This window comes from Myotis brandtii, unplaced genomic scaffold (assembly GCF_000412655.1).
Source record: "Myotis brandtii unplaced genomic scaffold, ASM41265v1 scaffold1234, whole genome shotgun sequence".
NCBI lineage: Eukaryota > Metazoa > Chordata > Mammalia > Chiroptera > Vespertilionidae > Myotis > Myotis brandtii.
In genome coordinates this window covers 538056-558004 of record NW_005354309.1, presented here as the reverse complement: position 1 = coordinate 558004, position 19949 = coordinate 538056, and the positions used below count along the sequence as shown (strand labels likewise).

Below are 19949 nucleotides of genomic sequence, written 5' to 3'. Positions count from 1 at the left end.
GCACGTGGTATTTTGTGGAAGAGCCACACTCAAGGGGCCAAAGAGCCGCATGTGGCTCACAAGCCGCAGTTTGCCGACCACTGATCTATCCCTCTCACTTCCTCTCTGTAAAAATCAATAAAATATATTTTTTAAAAAATCAAGGGGGTGGATATGGGTGAAATGGATGAAGGGAGTCAAACAGTACAAACTTCCAGTTATAAAATAAATAAATCCTGGAGATGTAATATGTAATGTATGCCATGTTGACTATGGCTAACAATATTGTACTGTATATTTGAAAGTTGTTAATAGAGTAGATCTTAATAGTTCTCACCACAAGAAAAATAATTATTTTTGTAACTGTGTATGGTGAAGGATGTTAACTAGACTTACTGTGGCAATCATTTTGCAATATATACAAATACCAAATCATTATATTGTACACCTGAAACTAATATGTTATATGTCAATTACATCAGAATTATGTATTTATTTTGAAATATACTTTTATTGATTTCAGAGAGGAAGGGAGAGGAAGAGAGAGATAGAAACATTAATGATGAGAGAGAATCATTGATCAGCTGCCTCCTGCACGCCCCCTACTGGGGATCAAGCCCGCAACCCGGGCTTGTGTCCTGAAGGAGAATCGAACCGAACCGTGACCTCCTGGTTTATAGGTCCACGCTCAACCACTGCACAACACCAGCCGGGCATGTCAGAATTTTTTCTTTTTTTGTTTTGTTTTTTGTTGTTGTTGTTTATGTCATGTCAGAATTTTTTAAAATCTGAAAAGAAAATCACTTTTGTGCCATCCACTCAAGTAGAAAAAGAACACGGCGTACATACCAGGGAGAATCTCTGCATTCCACTCTCCGCTTGTATTCTCTGAGGGAGCCGCTGGCTGCTGCTATGCAACGAGAGGAAGGCTGCTTTCCCCTAGTCCAGTGGTCGGCAAACTCATTAGTCAACAGAGCCAAATATCAACAGCACAACGATTGAAATTTCTTTTGAGAGCCAAATTTTTTAAACTTAAACTATATAGGTAGGTACATTGTTATTAACTTAATTAGGGTACTCCTAAGGCTTAGGAAGAGCCACACTCAAGGGGCCAAAGAGCCGCATGTGGCTCGCGAGCCGCAGTTTGCCGACCACGGCCCTAGTCAATAAGTACACACCCCTTGAACACCTATGGTGCGCGTGGCCCTGGGGCGCAGCCGAGAAAACAGATAAAACGCCCTCCCCTTGTGACGTGGGCCTTCTAGGTGGAAAGACAGCTGAGAAAACAGTTTACATATACAGGGCAGCAGATGGCGACACAATATGGAAAAAGCAAAGCCAGGAGATGAGACTGAGTCGCCCGAGCTGCCTCTCTGACCGGAGGTGAAGCCACAGGGATGTGAGGGGAAGGGTGTGCCAAGCCGGGGGCACTGCCCGGGAGAAGGCCCCGAGGGAGAGCCTGTCTGGAACTTTTTGTCATTCCTTCCCACCTACTGGACTCTGCAACTTGCCAGCTCTGTCCAGACTTGGTTCTCTTTAAATATATAACATTCTATTTTCAGAAATTTGACATCATACAGAACATACAGTTTTGTTTCCTTACTAATTAACATTCACCTGAGCATTTTTTTCCCCATGTGATTAGAAGTTCTCCATGAGCGTAAGTGTAAAAAGTGAAGTCACACTGGAAAACATGGGTGGATTTGCCTTTTTTAAAAATTGAGATATGCCGTCCATATTTCTGTTCATGAATTGTATCCATATGGATGCAAATTGCTCGAATTCACTTGGTTTCATGGCTCTATTGTGCAGCATCTTACACATCAATACGTTACAATTTACTTGTCCCTTATCCCAAGGGTAGACGGTTACGTGGTTTCCAATTTTATGGCTTCAGTGGCTCCAAGAAGCATCCTTCTACCACCATTCTTTTCTTTTTAATGTTATTTTCTTATATTTATTTTTAAATAAGTAATTCATTCACATGATTTCAAATTGAAAAGGCACAAAAGGGTTTTGAGGACAAGCCTCCACTCTGCCTCTGACATTGAATTACTGAATTCAAAACACACTTATGGGCCCTGGCCAGGTAGCTCAGTTGGTTAGAGCATCGTCCCCGTACACTAAGGTTGTAGGTTCAATCCCTGGTCAGGGCACATACAAGAAACAACCAATGAATGCATAAATAAGTGGAGTGGAATAACAAATCAATGTTTTTCTCTCTCTCTCTCAAATCAATTTTTAAAATGCTTATGGTTTAGTGATTCCTCAAAAAATTAAAAATAGATTTGGCCAGCATAGTTCAGTGGTTAGAGGTTGGCCCACACACTGAAGGGTCTCAGGCTCAATTCACAGTCAAGGGCGCATACCTGGGTTGCAGGTTTGCTCCCTGCCCAGTTGGGGCTGGTGCAGGAGGCAGCCAGTTGATGTGTTTCTCTCTCTCTCTCTCTCTCTCTCTCTCTCCCCCCTCTCCCTTCCGCTCTCTCTCTCCCCTCTCTCTTTCCCTTCCGCTCTCTCTGAAAAAGCAATGGAAAAAATAACCTCTGGTGAGGATTTTACAAAATGGTTAAAATGGTCAATTGTATGGTATATACATTTTACCACAATATAAAAAAACAGACTTATGCAGTTTCTACTGTGTGCTGAGTTCTAGGCCCTGGGATCTGGCCATGAATAAAACACAGGAATCCCTGCCTTGAAGGATCCGACATAAACCAAATAAATGCTAAGAAATGGGATTTAGGGTGTGGGGTTGGATGATTTTAAGTGCTAGGAATGAGAGAAGCTGGGCACATAGGGGTACTGGGTACGGAGTCTAACGTGTTCTATGCACCCAGCACCATTCCAGGCACCCAGCAGGAGTCCCAAATATTTGTTGCCTATGAGTAGCTATGGATTGAGGGCTCCCTCTGGTGGCCACAAAATAAGCAAGTTGTCTTGCCTAGCTTCCACGTCCTGGTTTCTGTTGGGTTCTGCCGGTGGGGAAGTCTGGCGGACCAGAGGTGGGAGACAAAGCAACAAGGGGTATCTGTTCCCCCACCACCTCCTGACTCGGCCACAGTTCAGGCAGTGGCTGTGTCTCTCTATGACCACACTTCCTGCAGGGAGTTCCCTCCCCACACCCCTTAGTCCTGGACTTATTCATAGCTCTCTGATGCTGCTAGTTCTGGGGCGCCTCACTTAGCAGAATAACATATCCCATCCCCAAAGAACCTGTGAATATGTTATGCTACAGAGCAAGGGAGAATTAAGGTTGCAGATGGAATCAAGGGTGCTAATCAATCAATCAATCAATAAAAGAGGGGGAATGGATGCTAATCAGCTGATTTTAAAATAGGGAGATGAGCCCTAACTGGTTTGGCTCAGTGGATAGAGCTTTGGTCTGCGGACTAAAAGGTCCCAGGTTCGATTCCAGTCAAGGGCATGTACCTTGGTTGCGGGCACATCCCCAGTAGGGGGTGTGCAAGAGGCAGCTGATTGATGTTTCTCTCTCATCAATGTTTCTAACTCTCTATCCCTCTCCCTTCCTCTCTGTAAAAAATCAATAAAATATATTTAAAAAAAAAATAAATAAAAGAGGGGGAAAGGATGCTAATCAGCTGATCTTAAAATAGGGAGATGAGTCTGGGGGGCTCAATGTTGTCACAGTGGTGCTTAAAAGTGGAAGGGAGCCTGGCTGGCATGGCTCAGTGGTTGAGCATCGACCTATGACCCAGGAGGTCATAGTTTGATTCCCGGTCAAGGCACATGACCCGGGTGTGGACTCGATCCCCAGTGTGGGGGGCATGCAGGAGGCAGCCGATCAATGATTCTCTCTCATCAGTGATGTTAATATCTCTCTCTCCTTCTCACTTCCTCTCTGAAATCAATAAAAATATTTTTTAAAAATTTATTTTAAAAAAAGTGGAAGTGAGAGGGGGGAAAAGAGATAGGAGTGATGGGATTCAAGGACTCATATTTACCATCTTTGAAGATGGAGGAAGGGGCCATGAGCCAAGGAATGCAGGCCTTCCCTAGAAGCTGGAAAAGGCAAGGAAGTGGTCCCACCCAGAGCAGCCTCCAGAAGGATCACAGCTTGGCCAATGTCTTCATTTCGGTAAGACTTCTGACCTGCAGAACTAGAAGATAATGCATTTGTAGCTACTGAGTTTGTGGCGCTTTGTTACAGCAGCCATAGAGAACTAATACACTCAACATATGTGTGTTTGTTTTCCAACCCCGCTCACATCACCGATACCAGTCCCTCCACTCTTCTGAGTGGAATTCTTAGTGTTTCCCACTAAGCAGTCCTGCTTCTGGGAATTTTTCCCACAGGTGGGCAGCCTGTACTCGTGGCAAATGGTATCCAAGGGTATTTCTTGAGGCAGTGCTTGAAAAAGTGGAGACTAGAAAAAACCAAGTGTTTGTCAAAAACGACTGGTGAGCCCTAACCGGTTTGGCTCAGTGGATAGAGCGTTGGCCTGAGAACTGAAGGGTCCCAGGTTCGATTCCGGTCAAGGGCATGTACCTTGGTTGTGGGCACATCCCCAGTAGGGAGTGTGCAGGAGGCAGCTGATCGATGTTTTTCTCTCATCGATGCTTCTAACTCTCTATTCCTCTCTGTAAAATATCAATAAAATATATTTTTAAAAAAATCTAATCTGTAATTAAAAAAAAAAAAAGATTTCTCTCTCATCGATGTTTCAAACTCTGTATCCCTCTCCCTTCCTCTCTGTAAAAAATCAATAAAATATATTTTTTAAAAAATCCAATCTGTAATTAAAAAAAAAAAAAAGGACTGGTGAAGTAAATGCTGAGATGTGCACATACTGGTGCTTTCCAGGCTGGGAGACAGAATGAGGAAGTGCTGACGGACCGTTAAGGAAAGATCTGCAGATCATATTGTTCATTGAAGCAAGACGTTTCAGACTGTAGAGTGAGCTACGTTTTGTGTAAAAAGAAAGGGAAGTGGCCCAGCCAGCATGGCTCAGTGGTTGAGCGCCAACCTATGAACCAGGAGGTCAGGGTTTGATTCCGGGTCAGGGCACATACCTGGGTCACGGGTTTGATTCCCAGTGTGGGGCGTGCAGGAGGCAGCCGATCAAAGATTCTTTCTCATCATTGATGTTTCTATCCCTCTTTTCCTCTCCCTTCCTCTCTGAAATCAATTAAAAAATATATTAAACAAAACAAAACCCTCTGTAACTGCCCTAGTCGGCTTGGCTCACATTGGCTTAGGGCGGCAGTGGTTCTCAACCTTCTGGCCCTTTAAATACAGTTCCTCATGTTGTGACCCAACCATAAAATTATTTTCGTTGCTACTTCATAACTGTAATGTTGCTACTGTTATGAATCGTAATGTAAATATCTGATATGCAGGATGATCTTAGGCGACCCCTGTGAAAGGGTCATTCGACCGCCTAAGGGGTCGCGACCACAGGTTGAGAACCGCTGGCTTAGAACATTGGCCCACTGACTGAAGGACCATGGGTTCGATTCCAGTGACGGGCACATATCTCGGTTGCAGGCTCAATCCCTGGCCTGGAAGGGGTGCGTGCAGGAGGCAACCAATGTGTCTCTCTTACACAAATGTTTCTCTCTCTCTCCCTCTCCCTTTCACTCTCTCTATAAAAAAAAAAAAGGGAAAAAACATATACTGGAATAAGATTAACAAGAAGCAAGACAAAAACTCTGTAACTAAGATAAATACTTAAATACTTTAGTGCAATATTTTCAAACAGCACAATGAACATAAAAAATGTTCATGATAAACAAAATATCGAAATTTTAGGAACTAGAGTGCTTAGTTATAGAGGAGCCTGAGGCAAAAGGAAAAATCAGGAATATGGATTGTCTTTGAAAGTTTTCACAGTAAAGAATTAAGAAGATGCCCTGCCCTAACCGGTTTGGCTCAGTGGATAGAGCATCGGCCTTCGGACTAAAGGGTCCCAGGTTTGATTCCAGTCAAGGGCATGTACCTTGGTTGTGGGAACATCCCCAGTAGGGGGTGTGCAGGAGGCAGCTGATGGATGTTTCTCTCTCATCGATGTTTCTAACTCTATTCCTCTCCCTTCCTCTCTGTAAAAAATCATTAAAATATATTTTTTTTAAAAAAAGAAGAAGTTGCCCTAGCCAGTGTGACTCAGTGGATGGAACCTTGGCCTATGGAGACCCAGGGTTCAGTTCAGGTCAAGGGCACATGCCTGGGTTTTCAGCTCCTTCCCCAGTAGAGGGTGTGCAGGAGACAGCCAATCAAAGGTTCTCTCTCATCATTTGTTTCTATCTTTCCCTCTCTCTTCCTCTCGGAAATCAATAAAAAAAAATATATTTTTTAAAAAAGGAATTAAGCAGTTGACAACCCTGGATGAGTGAAGTTTATCCAGGGCCTTAGGCTGCTTTCCCCCCACCCTGCCCTCCAGATCCACCACCTGCCTTTCTCATCTATATGAAAAGCACTAGGAGATGCAGCTCGCTACTGCCCCCTGGTGGTGATCAGCTTGTGCACAACAGCATTCTGGGACCCTTAGTTTTGGCAAATGTTTGCTTAGAGCCCCCTGTATGCTAGGACCCCCTGTGGCGCTGTGAATATCTCAGGACCAGAAAAGACTCCATCTGTGCCCTGGTGGCGCTCACAGCATAACAGAGACAATACACAGGTTAGCAAAGCCAGGCATTTGGGCAGGTGAGGCAAGCTGCCTGGGGTCAGGAGGGGCAACTCAGAAGGCTGGCGGAGGGCCTCTGGGAGGTGGCACTGAGCTCTGGTCTTAGTGACAAGCATGCTGGGGTGGTATCCCCCAAAAGGGGCGGGCAGAGGGCTCCACTGGTTTGATATTTCATCTCTTAGGCTAATGTGTCCATGCTCATTCTACTATTCTTTAAAGCCCTTTCTGGGGTCCAAATATTTCGTTACCTTTTAACAGGAGCCCCACTTGAGGACCTATAGGGGTGTTCAGGCAGAGGGGCAGGCATGCACCAAGGCCCACATCCTGAGCACGTGCCAGGCACCTGCTTGCCAGTAGCATTATCTCCTTTCACAACTGTGGGAGGAGGGCATTACCATTATTCTCATTGTACAGAGGGGAACACTAAGTTGTCCAAACTCACACTGATGTAAAATTTCAAGTGCTCTCAGATCAGCAGGGCATAGAGCAGGGGTCCTCAAACTATGGCCCGTGGGCCACATGCAAATACAAATATTGTATTTGTTCCCGTTTTGTTTTTTTACTTCAAAATAAGATATGTGCAGTGTGCATAGGAATTTGTTCATAGTTTTTTTTTAAACTATAGTCCGGCCCTCCAACGGTCTGAGGGACAGTGAACTGGCCCCCTGTTTAAAAAGTTTGAGGACTCCTAGCATAGAGGGAGTGGGCAAAGGGCCACAAGGTGAGGGCAGGGAGGTGACTGGGTGATGGTTCTGGGCCTGGTGAGCCTCGGGAGGGCTTTAGCCGCTGCTCTGAGGGAGGAGCGTGCCCTGACTCGTGTTCATGTGCATCTTCTGGCCACTGCCCGTTGGGGTCTGGTGTGGGGCCAGTGTCCAGGCCAGAGGTGCTGGGGACCTGGACCAGGGTGGAGGCTTGTGAATAAAAAGATGTTTTGGAGGCAGAGCTGCCCACATGGAAGGCGAGACATGGTGCAGGAGACTTAGAGGAATAAGACAAGTCAAAGCTTGAGAGGCGAGAGGCAGGTGAGAACCTTGATGGGAGAGAATGGAACAGTGTGTCTGGAGTGAGCACAAGAGTTGCCCAGACAGATGGAGGGCAAAGCGTGGGACTCACAGGTCTGGTCACCAACACTCACCAGGCTCCCCATTCCCACCCCCGAGAAGAGCTGTGCCAACAGCCCGCGCGACGCTGTATAGAGCATCTGAAATCCTTTATTGGAAGATCACTGCTGTTTACCATAGAGGAGACTGACAGCTGACAGTGGACACTGCCTGGAGCAGGCCCCTCGGCTGGGGACCCTCCCCCGCTCCTGTGGATCGGCTTAACCACCTCTGCTCCTTCCTGCACCCCAGGGCCTTTGGCATAATGCTGATGGGGGAGCTCAGGCAGTGAAGGCCCTTGACTCAAAGCAAGACTTGGATGAGTGCGGGGGGTAGGGCATGGGCAGGTCTCCCAGGCTGGAGGGTGGGGGGAAGTGAAGGAAGCCAGGAGCTAGGGCAATGGCATCTATTTTCATTTTCTGAAAAGGGGGGCACGGAAGCCTGCAGGCAGGCGGGCGGCAGCTGGGCGGGTCACGCGCTAACATCCTTCTCATCTGGCTTGACAGCTTCCAGCAAAGGGTCCCCGGGCCCTGCCTCCTCTCCCTCCTTGGCCTCACTGGACTTGGAGTTGGGGACCCAGAGGCCTGAATCGATGCAGCGCTGCATGTGGTACTTTGCATCCTGTGGGGAGAAAGACAGACAGGTGAGGCCAAGCTGCCACCTCCAGGAGGAGCACCTGTCTCCTGCACATCCTAAAGCCTGCTTACTGCTCACTCTAGAGCAGAGCTATCCAAAAGGGCTGTCTGCAGTGATGGAAAGGAGCCATAATCTGTGCTGTCCAACATGGTGGCCACCAGCCACATGTGGCTATCAAGTAAGTCAAATGTGGCTAGTGCAGCCCGGCTCAGTGGCTGAGTGTTGACCTATGAAACAGGTCATGGTTCGATTCCCAGTCAGGGCACATGCCCAGGTTGTGGGCTCCATCCCCAATACAGGGCATGCAGGAGACAGCCGATAAATGGTTCTCTCTCATCATTGATGTTTCTATCCCTCTCTCCTTTCCTCTCTTAAATCAATAAAATTTTTTTAAAAAAGCCCTAACTGGTTTGGCTCAGTGGATAGAGCATCGGCCTGCGGACTCAAGGGTCCCGGGTTCGATTCTGGCCAAGGGCATGTACCTTGGTTGCAGGCACATACCCAGTAGGGAGTGTGCAAGAGGTAGCTGATCGATGTTTCTCTCTCATCAATGTTTCTAACTCTCTATCCCTCTCCCTTCCTCTCTGTGAAAAATCAATAAAATATATTTAAAAAAAGAAAAAGAAAAAGCATGACCTCTGTGTACCAAAGACAGGCAGTGAACCTCAAGCCAGAGTTTAAAGATCTAGAAACCCCAGCACAGATCCTCTGAATGGACCCAATTTACATATGAGGAAACCAGTATGGCCAACCATTAAGCCAGTTGTCAGAAATGGGGTCAAACCAAGCTCTATTAAGACTCATCTCTCAGCACTGCTACTGCTCCTAACAATAATGACAGCTGAGGTTTACCAGCATCTACCATGTGCCCAGCCCTTCCCATGCATTTGGCCAGTTAATATCAAAAGAGAATCTGTGGCCCTAGCTGGTCTGGCTCAGTGGATAGAGCATTGGCCTATGGACTGAAGGGTTCCGGGTTCGATTCCGGTCAAGGGCACATGCCAGGGTTGTGGGCTCAAACCCCAGTGGGGGGTGTGCAGGAGGTGGCCGATGAGTGATTCTCTCTCATCATTGATGTTTCTTTCTCTCTCTGTCCCTTCCTCTCTGAAATAGATAAAAAAATATATATATTTAAAAAAAGAGAGAGAATCTGTGGTTTGATGGTGTATCTGACACAGGGGAGGAACCCCCTCCTTGGGCCACCTTGAATCACTGGCCAGCTGGGGTCAGTGGGGTGTGCTGGCTGTGCTCACAAACAGCCCACAGTGAAGTGATACTCAGTCTGGATGCCGAGGACACAGTAGGTGCCTGTGGTACAAAAGCCTGGCTGCCTCATGTGCTGGCCACAGTGACCCAGCCTCCCGTATTCCTCCCAGAAGCCCAGGAGACCCTTCTATCAGCAACATGGAGAGCTGGGGGCGGGGGAGCTGAGGGACACACTGCTGGCCTGCCCCTCAGCCTGGCTAGCGGGTGGGCCGGGGATGCAGTTACTTACACTGGGGTCCATCTTGCTAATGGCGTCTTGGAGCATCTGCACGTCCTTCACGTCGAAGCATTTCTGGAGTTCCTGTGGAGGCAGAGGGGCTGAGGTCAGGGCTTGGGCCCCTGGGACTCCGCAAGTCCTGCCTGCCTGGGGCTGGGGCTCCGCACCTCAGGGAGAGACTCGTAGACTTCCACGGGGTCCAGGCCACCAGGGCCAAGCCGCTTCTTGCGTTCCTCCTCCTCGTACTCCTTCATGGCCTTCTCGATGCGCAGCTTGGCGCGGCCCCGCACGCGCTCCTTGAAGGCCTCCAGCTCATCGTTGAAACCCTCCATGTACTGGCGGTCGGCTGTCTGTGGGGAGCAGGAGGCAAGAGGGGTTTGCCAGGCAGGACTGAGGGATCCAAGACCCTCCTGCTGCCAGTCCTCAGAGACACCCTGGGGCTGAGCCTCTTCTCTACTCCATCTAGTCTCCGCCTCTAAGCTCAGACTGTACCACCTACACAGGCAAACCTCGAAGGTACTGCGGGTCGGTTCCAAACCACCGCAAGCAAGTAAACATCGCAATAAAGCAAGTCACACGAATATCTGGTTCCTCAGTGCACATAAAAGTTATGTTTACAATATACTGTAGTCTAAGTATGCAATAGCATTATGTCTAAAAAATGTACCTACCTTAATTAAAAGATACTTTATTGCTAAAAAATGCTAACCATCATCTGAGCCTTCAGCGAGTCGTAATCTTTTTGCTGGTCTTGCCCTAGTAACATCAAAGATCACTGATCACAGATCACCATAATGAATATAGTAATAACGAAAAAGTCTGAAAAACTGAAAATATTACCAAAATGTGACACAGAGACATGAAAAATGGTGCCGATCGACTTTAGCACAGGGTTGTCAAAAACCTTCAATTTGTAAAAACACACAACACCTGCGAAGTTCAATAAGGTGACGTGCAATCAAACGAAGTGTGCCTGCATGCTAATGCCACCTGCCTGCACGCCCCCTGCACCACAGACCCCCTCAGCCACTCCTTGACGTCCTCCTGCGGGGATTTTCGTAGACACCTCCAACTCAACACCGCCACACCTGAGCTCCGGATCACGCGGCCCCGCCCCCAAATCTGCCTTGCCCTCAAGCTCCCCAGCTCAGCACACGGAGCTTTGTTCTTCCAGGTGCTCATGATAAGAAATCTGGAGGTGTCCTTGACTCTGTCCCTCACCCTCTATTCAAAATCTGTCTGGAAGCCAACAAATTCTCACCTCCTCCATGGCTCAGCCCTCTCCTGATGTATAAGGTTCTAATCATAGAGGCCTGGGCCCCAGTGGACATGTGTTTGCCTCCCACCAACGACCGTAGGCTGGTTCCCTGAGGACCACCCCCACCTTGCCCCAGCTGCTCAGGGCCCCTACCTTGATCTTAGTGAAGAACTGCCGGAAGCAGGCACGGGGGTCCACCTTCAGGCTCTTGGCCAGCTCCAGGATGAACTGCATGACAATGGTCTGGTGCGCCACCTGCTCCATGAGTGCACATTTCTGCCCAAGGAGAACAGCACAGTGTCACCAAGTGGCAGCCTAAGGGTAGAGCCTTTCCCCAGCCCAGGGCCTGCTCCACTCACCTCCTCCACCTCTAGGTCAATGCACCAGATGACCAGGTAGTTGGCTGTCTCCTCGCACACCAGGTGGGCGTTGTCTGACAGGTACTTCTGACTGTCATCCCAGCGGTGGAGCATGCCTACGACAAGGTGTTGACAGGGTGCTGGACGGACCCAGAGGCAGGGCCAGCCCCCGTCACACGCAACCCCCTCAGGCCCCCACTGCTGGAGCCCCGCACCCAACTCACCAAAGTGCTTTATCTGTTTCTCATACTTCTCCACAAAGGTCTTGTGTTTCTGTTCTCTCACCTCTTCTGACTCCTCCTCCACCTGCTCGGGCTTGGTATTGACCATGCTCTGTGGGGGGGGGGAGGGAGTGGGCTGGGGTGAGGCCTCGGAGTGCCTCGAACATGGCCGGTGGGCCGTGGGCGCCGTGCCCATCCCATCCACGGCGGAGGCAGGGATGGCGCCATGAACATCAATGTGGCAGGAGCATGAGCATGGCACCTGTGGCCTCGGACGAGGGCCTTCGGGCCGATCAGAAGGGGACCAGTGGGGTGCTCCATCCACTTGGCGTCCCTGTTCCCCCCGCTGCCCCCATCCATCTCTCCCTTAACCTGTGCAGCCCTCACCCCCCCAACCTCCAATGGCCACGGAGCCCATCCAGGGGTGCGAGTACCCCGCCAGCCCCCGCAGACCTTGCTGAAGCCGTCCTTGCTGAGCGTGTCCACATTCCAGGGCATGCTCTTCTCCTTCTTGCGCATCTCCTCCAGCTTCTGCTCCCAGCTCCGCTCCTCCTTGCGCAGCTGCTGAGCCTCGGCCTGCAGCCGCTCCAGCTCCGCCTTGCTGCCCTCATCCTCAGCCACCTCCAGCTCCTTCAGCTTCCGCTGGCACTCCACCACCTTGCGCTTGCACTCGCGGCAGCTCCTGTCCAGCTCCTCCTTCTCCTTCTGGAACTGTTCCATGCGCTCCACCCGGGCCTGTGGGCAGAGATGGCCCATCACTCTGGGGAACAGCCTGTCCCTTGACCCTGGCCCCATCCCAGCCAAGGGCTTCCGGGATATACCTGGGATGGTCACAAGGAATGTCTGCACCAACATGTGTCCTGGGTGCCCAGCTTCTACCCTCACCCCGAGATACCTACACACACTTGAGTCAGGTCCCTCCTCTGCTCAGAACTCCTCATGGCTCCCACCTCACTCACAGCAAAAGCCCAAGTCCTCCCCATAGTCCACAAGGCCCTGCACACTCTGCCCTGCTACCTCCATGCCGTCACCCCCTCCAACTCCCCTGCCCCACAGCTACCTGGCTGCCTCAACCTTTCTTGAATGCACTCCAACCTCAGAGGCTTTGCACTGGCTGTTCCCTCGGCCTGGAAGGCTCTGTGCCCGGATCCTCCTCCCCCCAGGTTACCCTCTCTCATCCCTAGCATCTTGGCTCACATGTTGACTTATAGGTGAAGCCTTCCCCGAGCACCTTACTGAAGAGCAGGACCTCCCCTCACTCCTGTCCTGCATTATCTTCCTCCTCAGCACATGTCACCTGCTAACATCCAGTGACAATTATTTACCATGTTTTGGGCACTGTCCCTCTCCAAGGATACTGGCTCTCCAGAAGTGGGGATACATCTGTTTACTGGGTCACACACACACTGGCACAGAGCAGGGGCTCAGGAATTGCTTGCTGGATGAGTCAGGACACCCCCTACCCTGGCTGGTGTAGCTCAGTGGATAGAGTGTCGGCCCAAAGAACAAAGGGTCTCGGGTTTGATTCCCAGTCAAGGCCATGTACCTAGGTTGCAGGTTCAATCCCTAGTTCCGGTCTGGGTGTGTGCAGGAGACAACCAATCGATGTGTCTCTCTCACATCGATGTTTCTCTCCACCCCCCACCCTCTCTAAAAATCAATGGAAAAAAATATCCTTGGGTGAGGATTAACAACAAAAAAAAGAAATAAAATAAAAAGACACCCCTCACCAAGGTCATAGGCTCCCCTTCTTCCTCAGAGTCTCTCTCTGCAACACCAGAGCACCATCCTCTGCCCAGCAACCCTCTCAATCCACCTCTGCCTGGGTGTCCCGTAGGCATCTCCAACTCCATGTCCAAAACCGAACCCACCATTGTACCCCCCAAAACCCAGTCTCCTGCCATGTCCTCCCTCAGTGAAGCCACCCCTTCCCCACCTCCTGCCCCCAGTTGAGGCTTGCTCATTGATCCTGCCCTGCCCTCCTGCTCTGGCACCAGGTCCTGACGGTTTTCACTATTAAATGATTCTCCAATTCACTCCACTGCGAGTCTTTGAGCCTGGATCACCGCCAAGGCCCGCTCAGCTGTCTCCAGGACAGCACGCCCTCCTGGGCCCCAGCTTCGTGCCCAGTAGCCTCCTGGGTGTTACACCCCAAATGTCCACTTCCACTGTGCCCTAAGTTCAGTGATGGTGCCCATCTCACCGTCCCCCTTGCTCAGTCCCCCCATTCAGACCCCTATTGGATTGCTCGGCCCTGTCTGCTCTCCAGCCCTGCTGGGCTCCACCATCATCTTCCCTGGCTCCTGGCTGTGCCCATTCAATCCAAAGCCATTGACAAAACCCCAAGAGATGTCATTGCCTTCAACTGCTGCTCTCTCAAATCCAGGCTCAGACGCTGACAGAGGAGTCTTTGGAACATATACATCTTTTCCCACTACTCCATCCTAGTGTGTGGGTTCAGATGGGACCCTCTGACCCTGCCCCCAGCTGCCAACCGGGCGCCAAGGCCCTGTGTAGGGCTGGGTCCTGCCCTCCTCTGCCAACTCTGGGTCCCAGGCAGATGTTGGCCCCCGTGGTTCCCCGAATACACCAGTTCTCCTGCCTCTTAGCTTCTGCACATGCTGTTCCTTCCACCTGGAATTCTCTTCCTCTTACTCCATTTGATTTGCCAAGTCTCAGTTTCAACAAAGCCTTCCCCAGTGTCCTCCTAAGCGTCACTGCATCCCCAAAGCCCCTCTGTGATCATCAGATAATGTGAGAAGATGCTGGAGGGCAGCCTCAGGCCCCAGAGCTGGGGTCACATTCCATGGTCACGGTGTACTGCCTGGGGGTCCCCAGGGCCGATCCCCTAACCTCTCAGAATCTGTTTCCTCGTCTGTCAAATGCAGACATCACCACCAAACTCACGGGATTGCACTAGGAGAAGCAAAGAAGGTTATAAATTAAAGCAGACGGTCCAGGGCATGGTTGCCCAGCAAGCACCATCCCCACACTGGTTCCTGTCGTTACTGTCTGTCCAAGGGGACAATCGCTCTCTCTGGGGAACATTTTCGGGCTCAAACAAGGAAATGCACTTTGGGTGCTCAGTTTTATTTCTGCCCCTGAGTTAGGGCTCACTGACTGGGAATGGTTGTTACTGCATCATCACAGCACCCAGCTCCACCACTTACTGGTGACATGTCCTTGGCCAAGTCCCTTAACCTGCTCCCTGCCTTGGTTTTCCCCTCTGTGAAATGAGGCCTCACAGGGTTGCTGTGAGGACTAAATATATTCCATGGCAACTGCTTGCAACACAGCACTCAATATCTTACTGTTATCATCACTGTCATAACTATCACCACCAGACTGGTCTGTTAACTTGCTTTTATGCCTTATTTTGGGCTGTCTGTTCAGGTTCAAGCACAGGGCCAGGCATACAGTGGGTGAGAATCGAGAGACCTGGTGCTCCCCTGGATTGTCACACCAGTCCTGAGCCTCACTTCCCCCACGTGGACAGGGATCGAGAAGGCCCTTGCCTCACGGAGGGATGAAAAAACAACACAGGCCTGGCCTCTGCAACCTCCCTTTCTCCACAAGGGCCTGCGTCACCCTGGAGCCTTCTTGCTGACGTGTGAGGGGCTCTCTCTCAGGCGGGCATCACGCTGGCCTTGGGTGGCAGCAGAAACCTACCACCCTGCTGGGCAGCCACCAAGCTTTTCCCAGTGTCCTTTGAGTGGCCGCCAGGGAGGCCAAAGCTAAATAAAGGCCTCCCAGAACTGGCAGGGGTGGCTGCCCGCCAGGCCTGGCTTTCCACCTCCATGAGGGGCTGGGCAGGGCAGAAGCCACGGCAGTGGGTGGGGCTGCCCTCCTGCCTTCCAGAGAGGGAAACCAAGGCTCATGGCATCTTAATGTGGCACAACTCACTGGAAGGAGCCGCAGGAAACCAGTGGTGGCTGTCTGAGCAAGGGAGCCTCGCCTGTCCCCTTCTGGAATCTTTGGAAGTTTTTTTGTTCTTGTTTTTTACCATGTGAGCGAGTTACCTAAATAATAAGGATGAAAGTAGTGGCTAAAGTTTAAAAAGAGCTATTACATGCCAGGTGCTGCCCCAAAAGCACTACATCCATTAAGTAAATAAAGCAACCCTCATAACAACCCTATGGGGTGGATACTATTAATAGTCCCAACTGGGGAAACTGAGGCACCGAGAGATCAAACCCTTTGCTGGAGGCCATGCAGCAAGTTAGTGATTCAGGAGCCAAGATTTGAACCCAGGTGGGGAAGTCTGTGTTCAGAAGCTCACCAGGCGCCCTGGCCGGTTTGGCTCAGTGGATAGAGCGTCAGCCTGCAGACTGAAAGGTCCCAGGTTCGATTCTGGTCAAGGGCATGTACCTTGGTTGCGGGCATATCCCCAGTAGGGAGGTATGCAGGAGGCAGCTGATCCATGTTTCTCTCTCATCGATGTTTCTAACTCTCTATCCCTCTCCCTTCCTATCTGTAAAAAATCAATAAAATATATTTTAAAAAAAAGAAGAAGAAGAAGCTCACCAGGCTACCATTCTACCAATCCCACCTCTCCTCCCAGGGCCTGAGCCAAGTTCTTTTCAGATCTAATCTCATTTCAACTGACTGGGATAGAACCCAAGCTTGCCCAGTGCAGCAGACACTGAGGCCCCCTGTCTCCACTACAGCCTCAGGGCTCTTGCGGCAGGACAGGAAAAGGTTCTGTGGGAGGAGGGGGGAGGGGGAGGCAGAGGGCGTGGCGGGAGGAAGCCGCTACAGGATAGAGGGGTCGTCCCACCCAGCAGGACCAAAGCGGTCTCCATACAGCAGTACAGATTAACCTCTTTGTGTGACAGAAACTCGTGTTCCCAAGTTTATTGTCTTTAGAGCTCTGTGGGTGTCTTAAATATGTCAAAAATAATAAATGTTACACACAACAGGAAATGGAAGTGCTAGAACTTTCTTACACTCTAGGACAGGGGTGGGGAACCTTTTTTCAAGGGCCATTTGGATATTTATAACATCAGTCGAGGGGCATTCAAAATTATCAACTTAAAAATTAGCCTGCTATATTTGGTCAAACATTTAATTAACTCACCCCTAATGCCTTGGCAGGGCCAGACCAAATGACTTCACGGACCTTACATGGCCCGCAAGCCAGACGTTCCCCACCCCTGCTCTCTAGCAGCTTGCCCAGCAGATACACCGTAAGAGCCTGCTGCTTTAAGGAATGGGCTGAAAATGGGACGGGGGCCAGATGTAGGAACTAATAATGCCTTGGCAGGATGGGAAGGGGCCTTCTAGGAGTTTCTGGATAAGTGATTGGGAGTTGCCATAAGGGAGGGTGGGGTGAAGCATTCGTAACTGGAAGGTTCTGACAGGTACACACCCTCAGTTTAAAAGTATAACAGGCACAGGCATGTGGATACAGTAGCTCTGATATGGGGGAGTAGGAGGTTAGAACATTAGGTCTTTCATTTTTAAATATGATTTCATTGTTTCAGAGAGTAAGGGAGAGGGAGAGAGAGAAACATCAATGATGAGAGAGAATCATCGATGAGCTGCTTCCTGCATGCCCCCCACTGGGGATGGAGCCCGAAACCCAGGCATGTGCCCTTGACCGGAATTGAACCTGGGACCCTTCAGTCTGCGGGCCGATGCTCTATCCACTGAGCCACCAGCTAGGGCTAGAACATTAGGTCTTATGAGAGCTACTCTATTGGCCTGTGAGCACTGTTGGACAGGGAGAGAGGCAGGGGTACTCTCAGACTTGGTATTCTGGGATCTGGATTTAGGGGCAAATAGATAAAATTGGAATCAGGCTGGGGGAGGGTTCCTGGTGAGAGTAGAGACAATTTGGGTGTCTGAGAGCAGCAGACCACGCTGGGGTTAGGAGGAAGACAGGGTGGGTTTGGATGAGGTGTTCCAATGCTGGCAGAGGTGCTACAGGAAGCTGGTCTTGGGGTGTGGGTGGTGCCTGGGTCTGCAATACCAAGCAAGCAGCAGGGGCTCTGGGAGGGAAGCTACTAAGGTAGGGTTTCCTGATGTCGTGGGATATGCGGTCTACAGCAGGTGAGACTAAAGCGGAGCAGACAGAATTGGAGGCTCCATCAGGGTAGAGCTGGTAATTCGGTCTGGAGGGGAACCGGGATCCCAAACTCCAGTCTTAGATGGGACTGAGGACCCCGGTAGGGCAAAGGACCGAATGATAGGGAAGGGGCCCCGGGTGTGGGTTGGCGTCCAGGCCAGGAACAGAAATCCCAGGGGAAGCAGAGTTCCTTGTTCTATTTGGAGGCGTGGGATCTCTGAATCTGAATGGGAATCATCCTCAAACCCAGGGAGTCATATCGCAGAATAGATTCATTCAAGGATTAGGGACTCTAGGAACTGGGGAGGGGAGGGGCGAATGGGATATCCAAGATCAGAAGTGGGGACCGGAATAGGATCTGGGTCCAGACTCTGTGGCAGAGTTCTGGGTATAAGTCGAAGGTCCCAGACAGGGCTAGGGGGCACCCCCAAAGCTTGTCTTGGGAGTCTAGACTATGAGGAAGGTGCCCTAGGGGTCCCGGCAGTTCTGGGGTCACGAAGTTGAGCCCCGGAAGATATTAAAAGCCCAGACTGTGCGGTGGGATCCCAGGTGTCAATGGCGGGTCCCTGGAGGTATAGGGGATCAGAACTCTGGAGCGGAGTCCCGGGAGGGGGGAAGGTGCTGGGCACGCGCGCTCTACCTGGTGCCGCCAGCGGAAGAGACTGGCCGTGTCGATGTTGGGGTGCGTCTCATCTTCATCGTCAGACACCTCGATGTGGTCCCACACGCTGTAGTCCACCATCTTGCGCTGTGGCCCAGCCCGCTCCGGTTCCGAAGGGGCACTGGCGGTGGCGGCAGCAACAGCGACAGCACTGGAACTTGGGTCCGCGGAGCCCCGCCCCTTCCGCTTCCGGTCGGGCGCGTAAGCCCCACCCGCAGATGACGCCATATCTCTAGTAACTGCGGCGGCGGCGCTGGCGACCGAGCTGGTCTTAAAGGGACTTGAGCGCGTGTTCCGGCCTCCGGGGTCCCCGCTAGGCACCTCCGGGGGGTATACCTGAGGGCGCCCCAACCTCGCGCCCCCCTCATCTCCCGCTGCCTCACAGTGGGAATTTACGGCAGCCGCAGGTGGGGGGCAGTTGGTGAGACTGAGCGAGAGAATTGTCCTCCTAGCCACGCCACAGCGACAGCCTGAACCCACTGCAGGGGCGGGGCCTCGGCGAGGAGACCTGCCCCCTGTCCATTGTGAATCGGGGTGGGGTGTGATCTGAGGGGACTTCCCAAAACGATGGGTGCAGGATCTTGCCTTGGGAGGGTCTAAGGTTCTCAACCTTCTGGCCCTTTAAATACAGTTCCTCATGTTGTGACCCAACCATAAAATTATTTTCGTTGCTACTTCATAACTGTAATGATGCTACTGTTATGAATCGTCATGTAAATATCTGATATGCAGGATGCCCTTAGGCGACCCCTGTGAAAGGGTCGCTTGCCCGCCAAAGGGGTCGCGACCCACAGGTTGCGAACCGCTGGGAGGAGGGCTATGACCCTGCCCTTGGCTGGCCGTGATGTGGCCCTGCTTTGGGGGCTGGTGTTTCCCCGGTTCGGATCAGAGCCTCCTTGTCCCACTCCTATCTTCTGCCGCTTATGAGCGGGACTCGAGTGCACCCACTCTAGAATCACCCGGACGCCTCCCGCCCCCAACCCCACCGCGTGTCTGCCGAGCGGGTACGCGGCGGCGTGTCCCTGTGCGGCCGCTGGGTGTCGCTAGTGTCTGTCCAGCGGCCAGTGCCCCAGGCCCCACGCCGGTGGTGATGGGGCGCGGGGAGTGGTGGAGGTGTGCATGGGCTTTCCTCGCCGGGTACTCAAGGACCGCTCATAGCCTCTCCCCTTTCGCGTGGGGGCCCTCTTCCTCTGCTGAGCTCCAAGGACTCCATTACTCTGCGCTTGGGCGACCTCAGCCGCACACCTTCGTCAATCCCAACCCTCGCTTTGAAACCGGGATAAAAGGTCGTGCTGTAGCCTAAGGCCAGGATTATCTCCGATTAAAGGGCACTTCGTGGGGACCGGTGGGGTGGGAGGAGCGCCAGCCCCTCGGATGCAAGGCGCCTCTTCCCAGACTCCCCCAGATCGAGCTTTTGGAGCGAGGAAGCTGGAGGGAATGGAATAAGGGTCTCCAAATTGGGGGGATTCCCCGGCTCGGGAGGGGGTGGAGCCATCCAGACGAAAGCTACCGCCCCTCCACCTCGAGCTCCATTCAACCCCGTG

At 51.4% G+C, this 19949-nt stretch overlaps 1 protein-coding gene across 1 annotated transcript; it reads right to left on the bottom strand.

Moving 5' to 3' along the window:
* Positions 1-7814: 7814 nt before the first annotated feature.
* On the bottom strand, positions 7815-18613 carry CDC37 (cell division cycle 37). Its single transcript, XM_005859178.2, has 8 exons — positions 18385-18613; positions 12131-12412; positions 11681-11789; positions 11457-11572; positions 11251-11373; positions 10007-10189; positions 9852-9923; positions 7815-8341 (listed from the first exon to the last, which is right to left on the bottom strand). The coding sequence occupies exons 1-8, from the start codon at positions 18484-18486 to the stop codon at positions 8192-8194; spliced, it is 1137 nt and encodes a 378-aa protein (XP_005859240.2). The 5' UTR covers positions 18487-18613; the 3' UTR covers positions 7815-8191.
* Positions 18614-19949: the final 1336 nt, after the last annotated feature.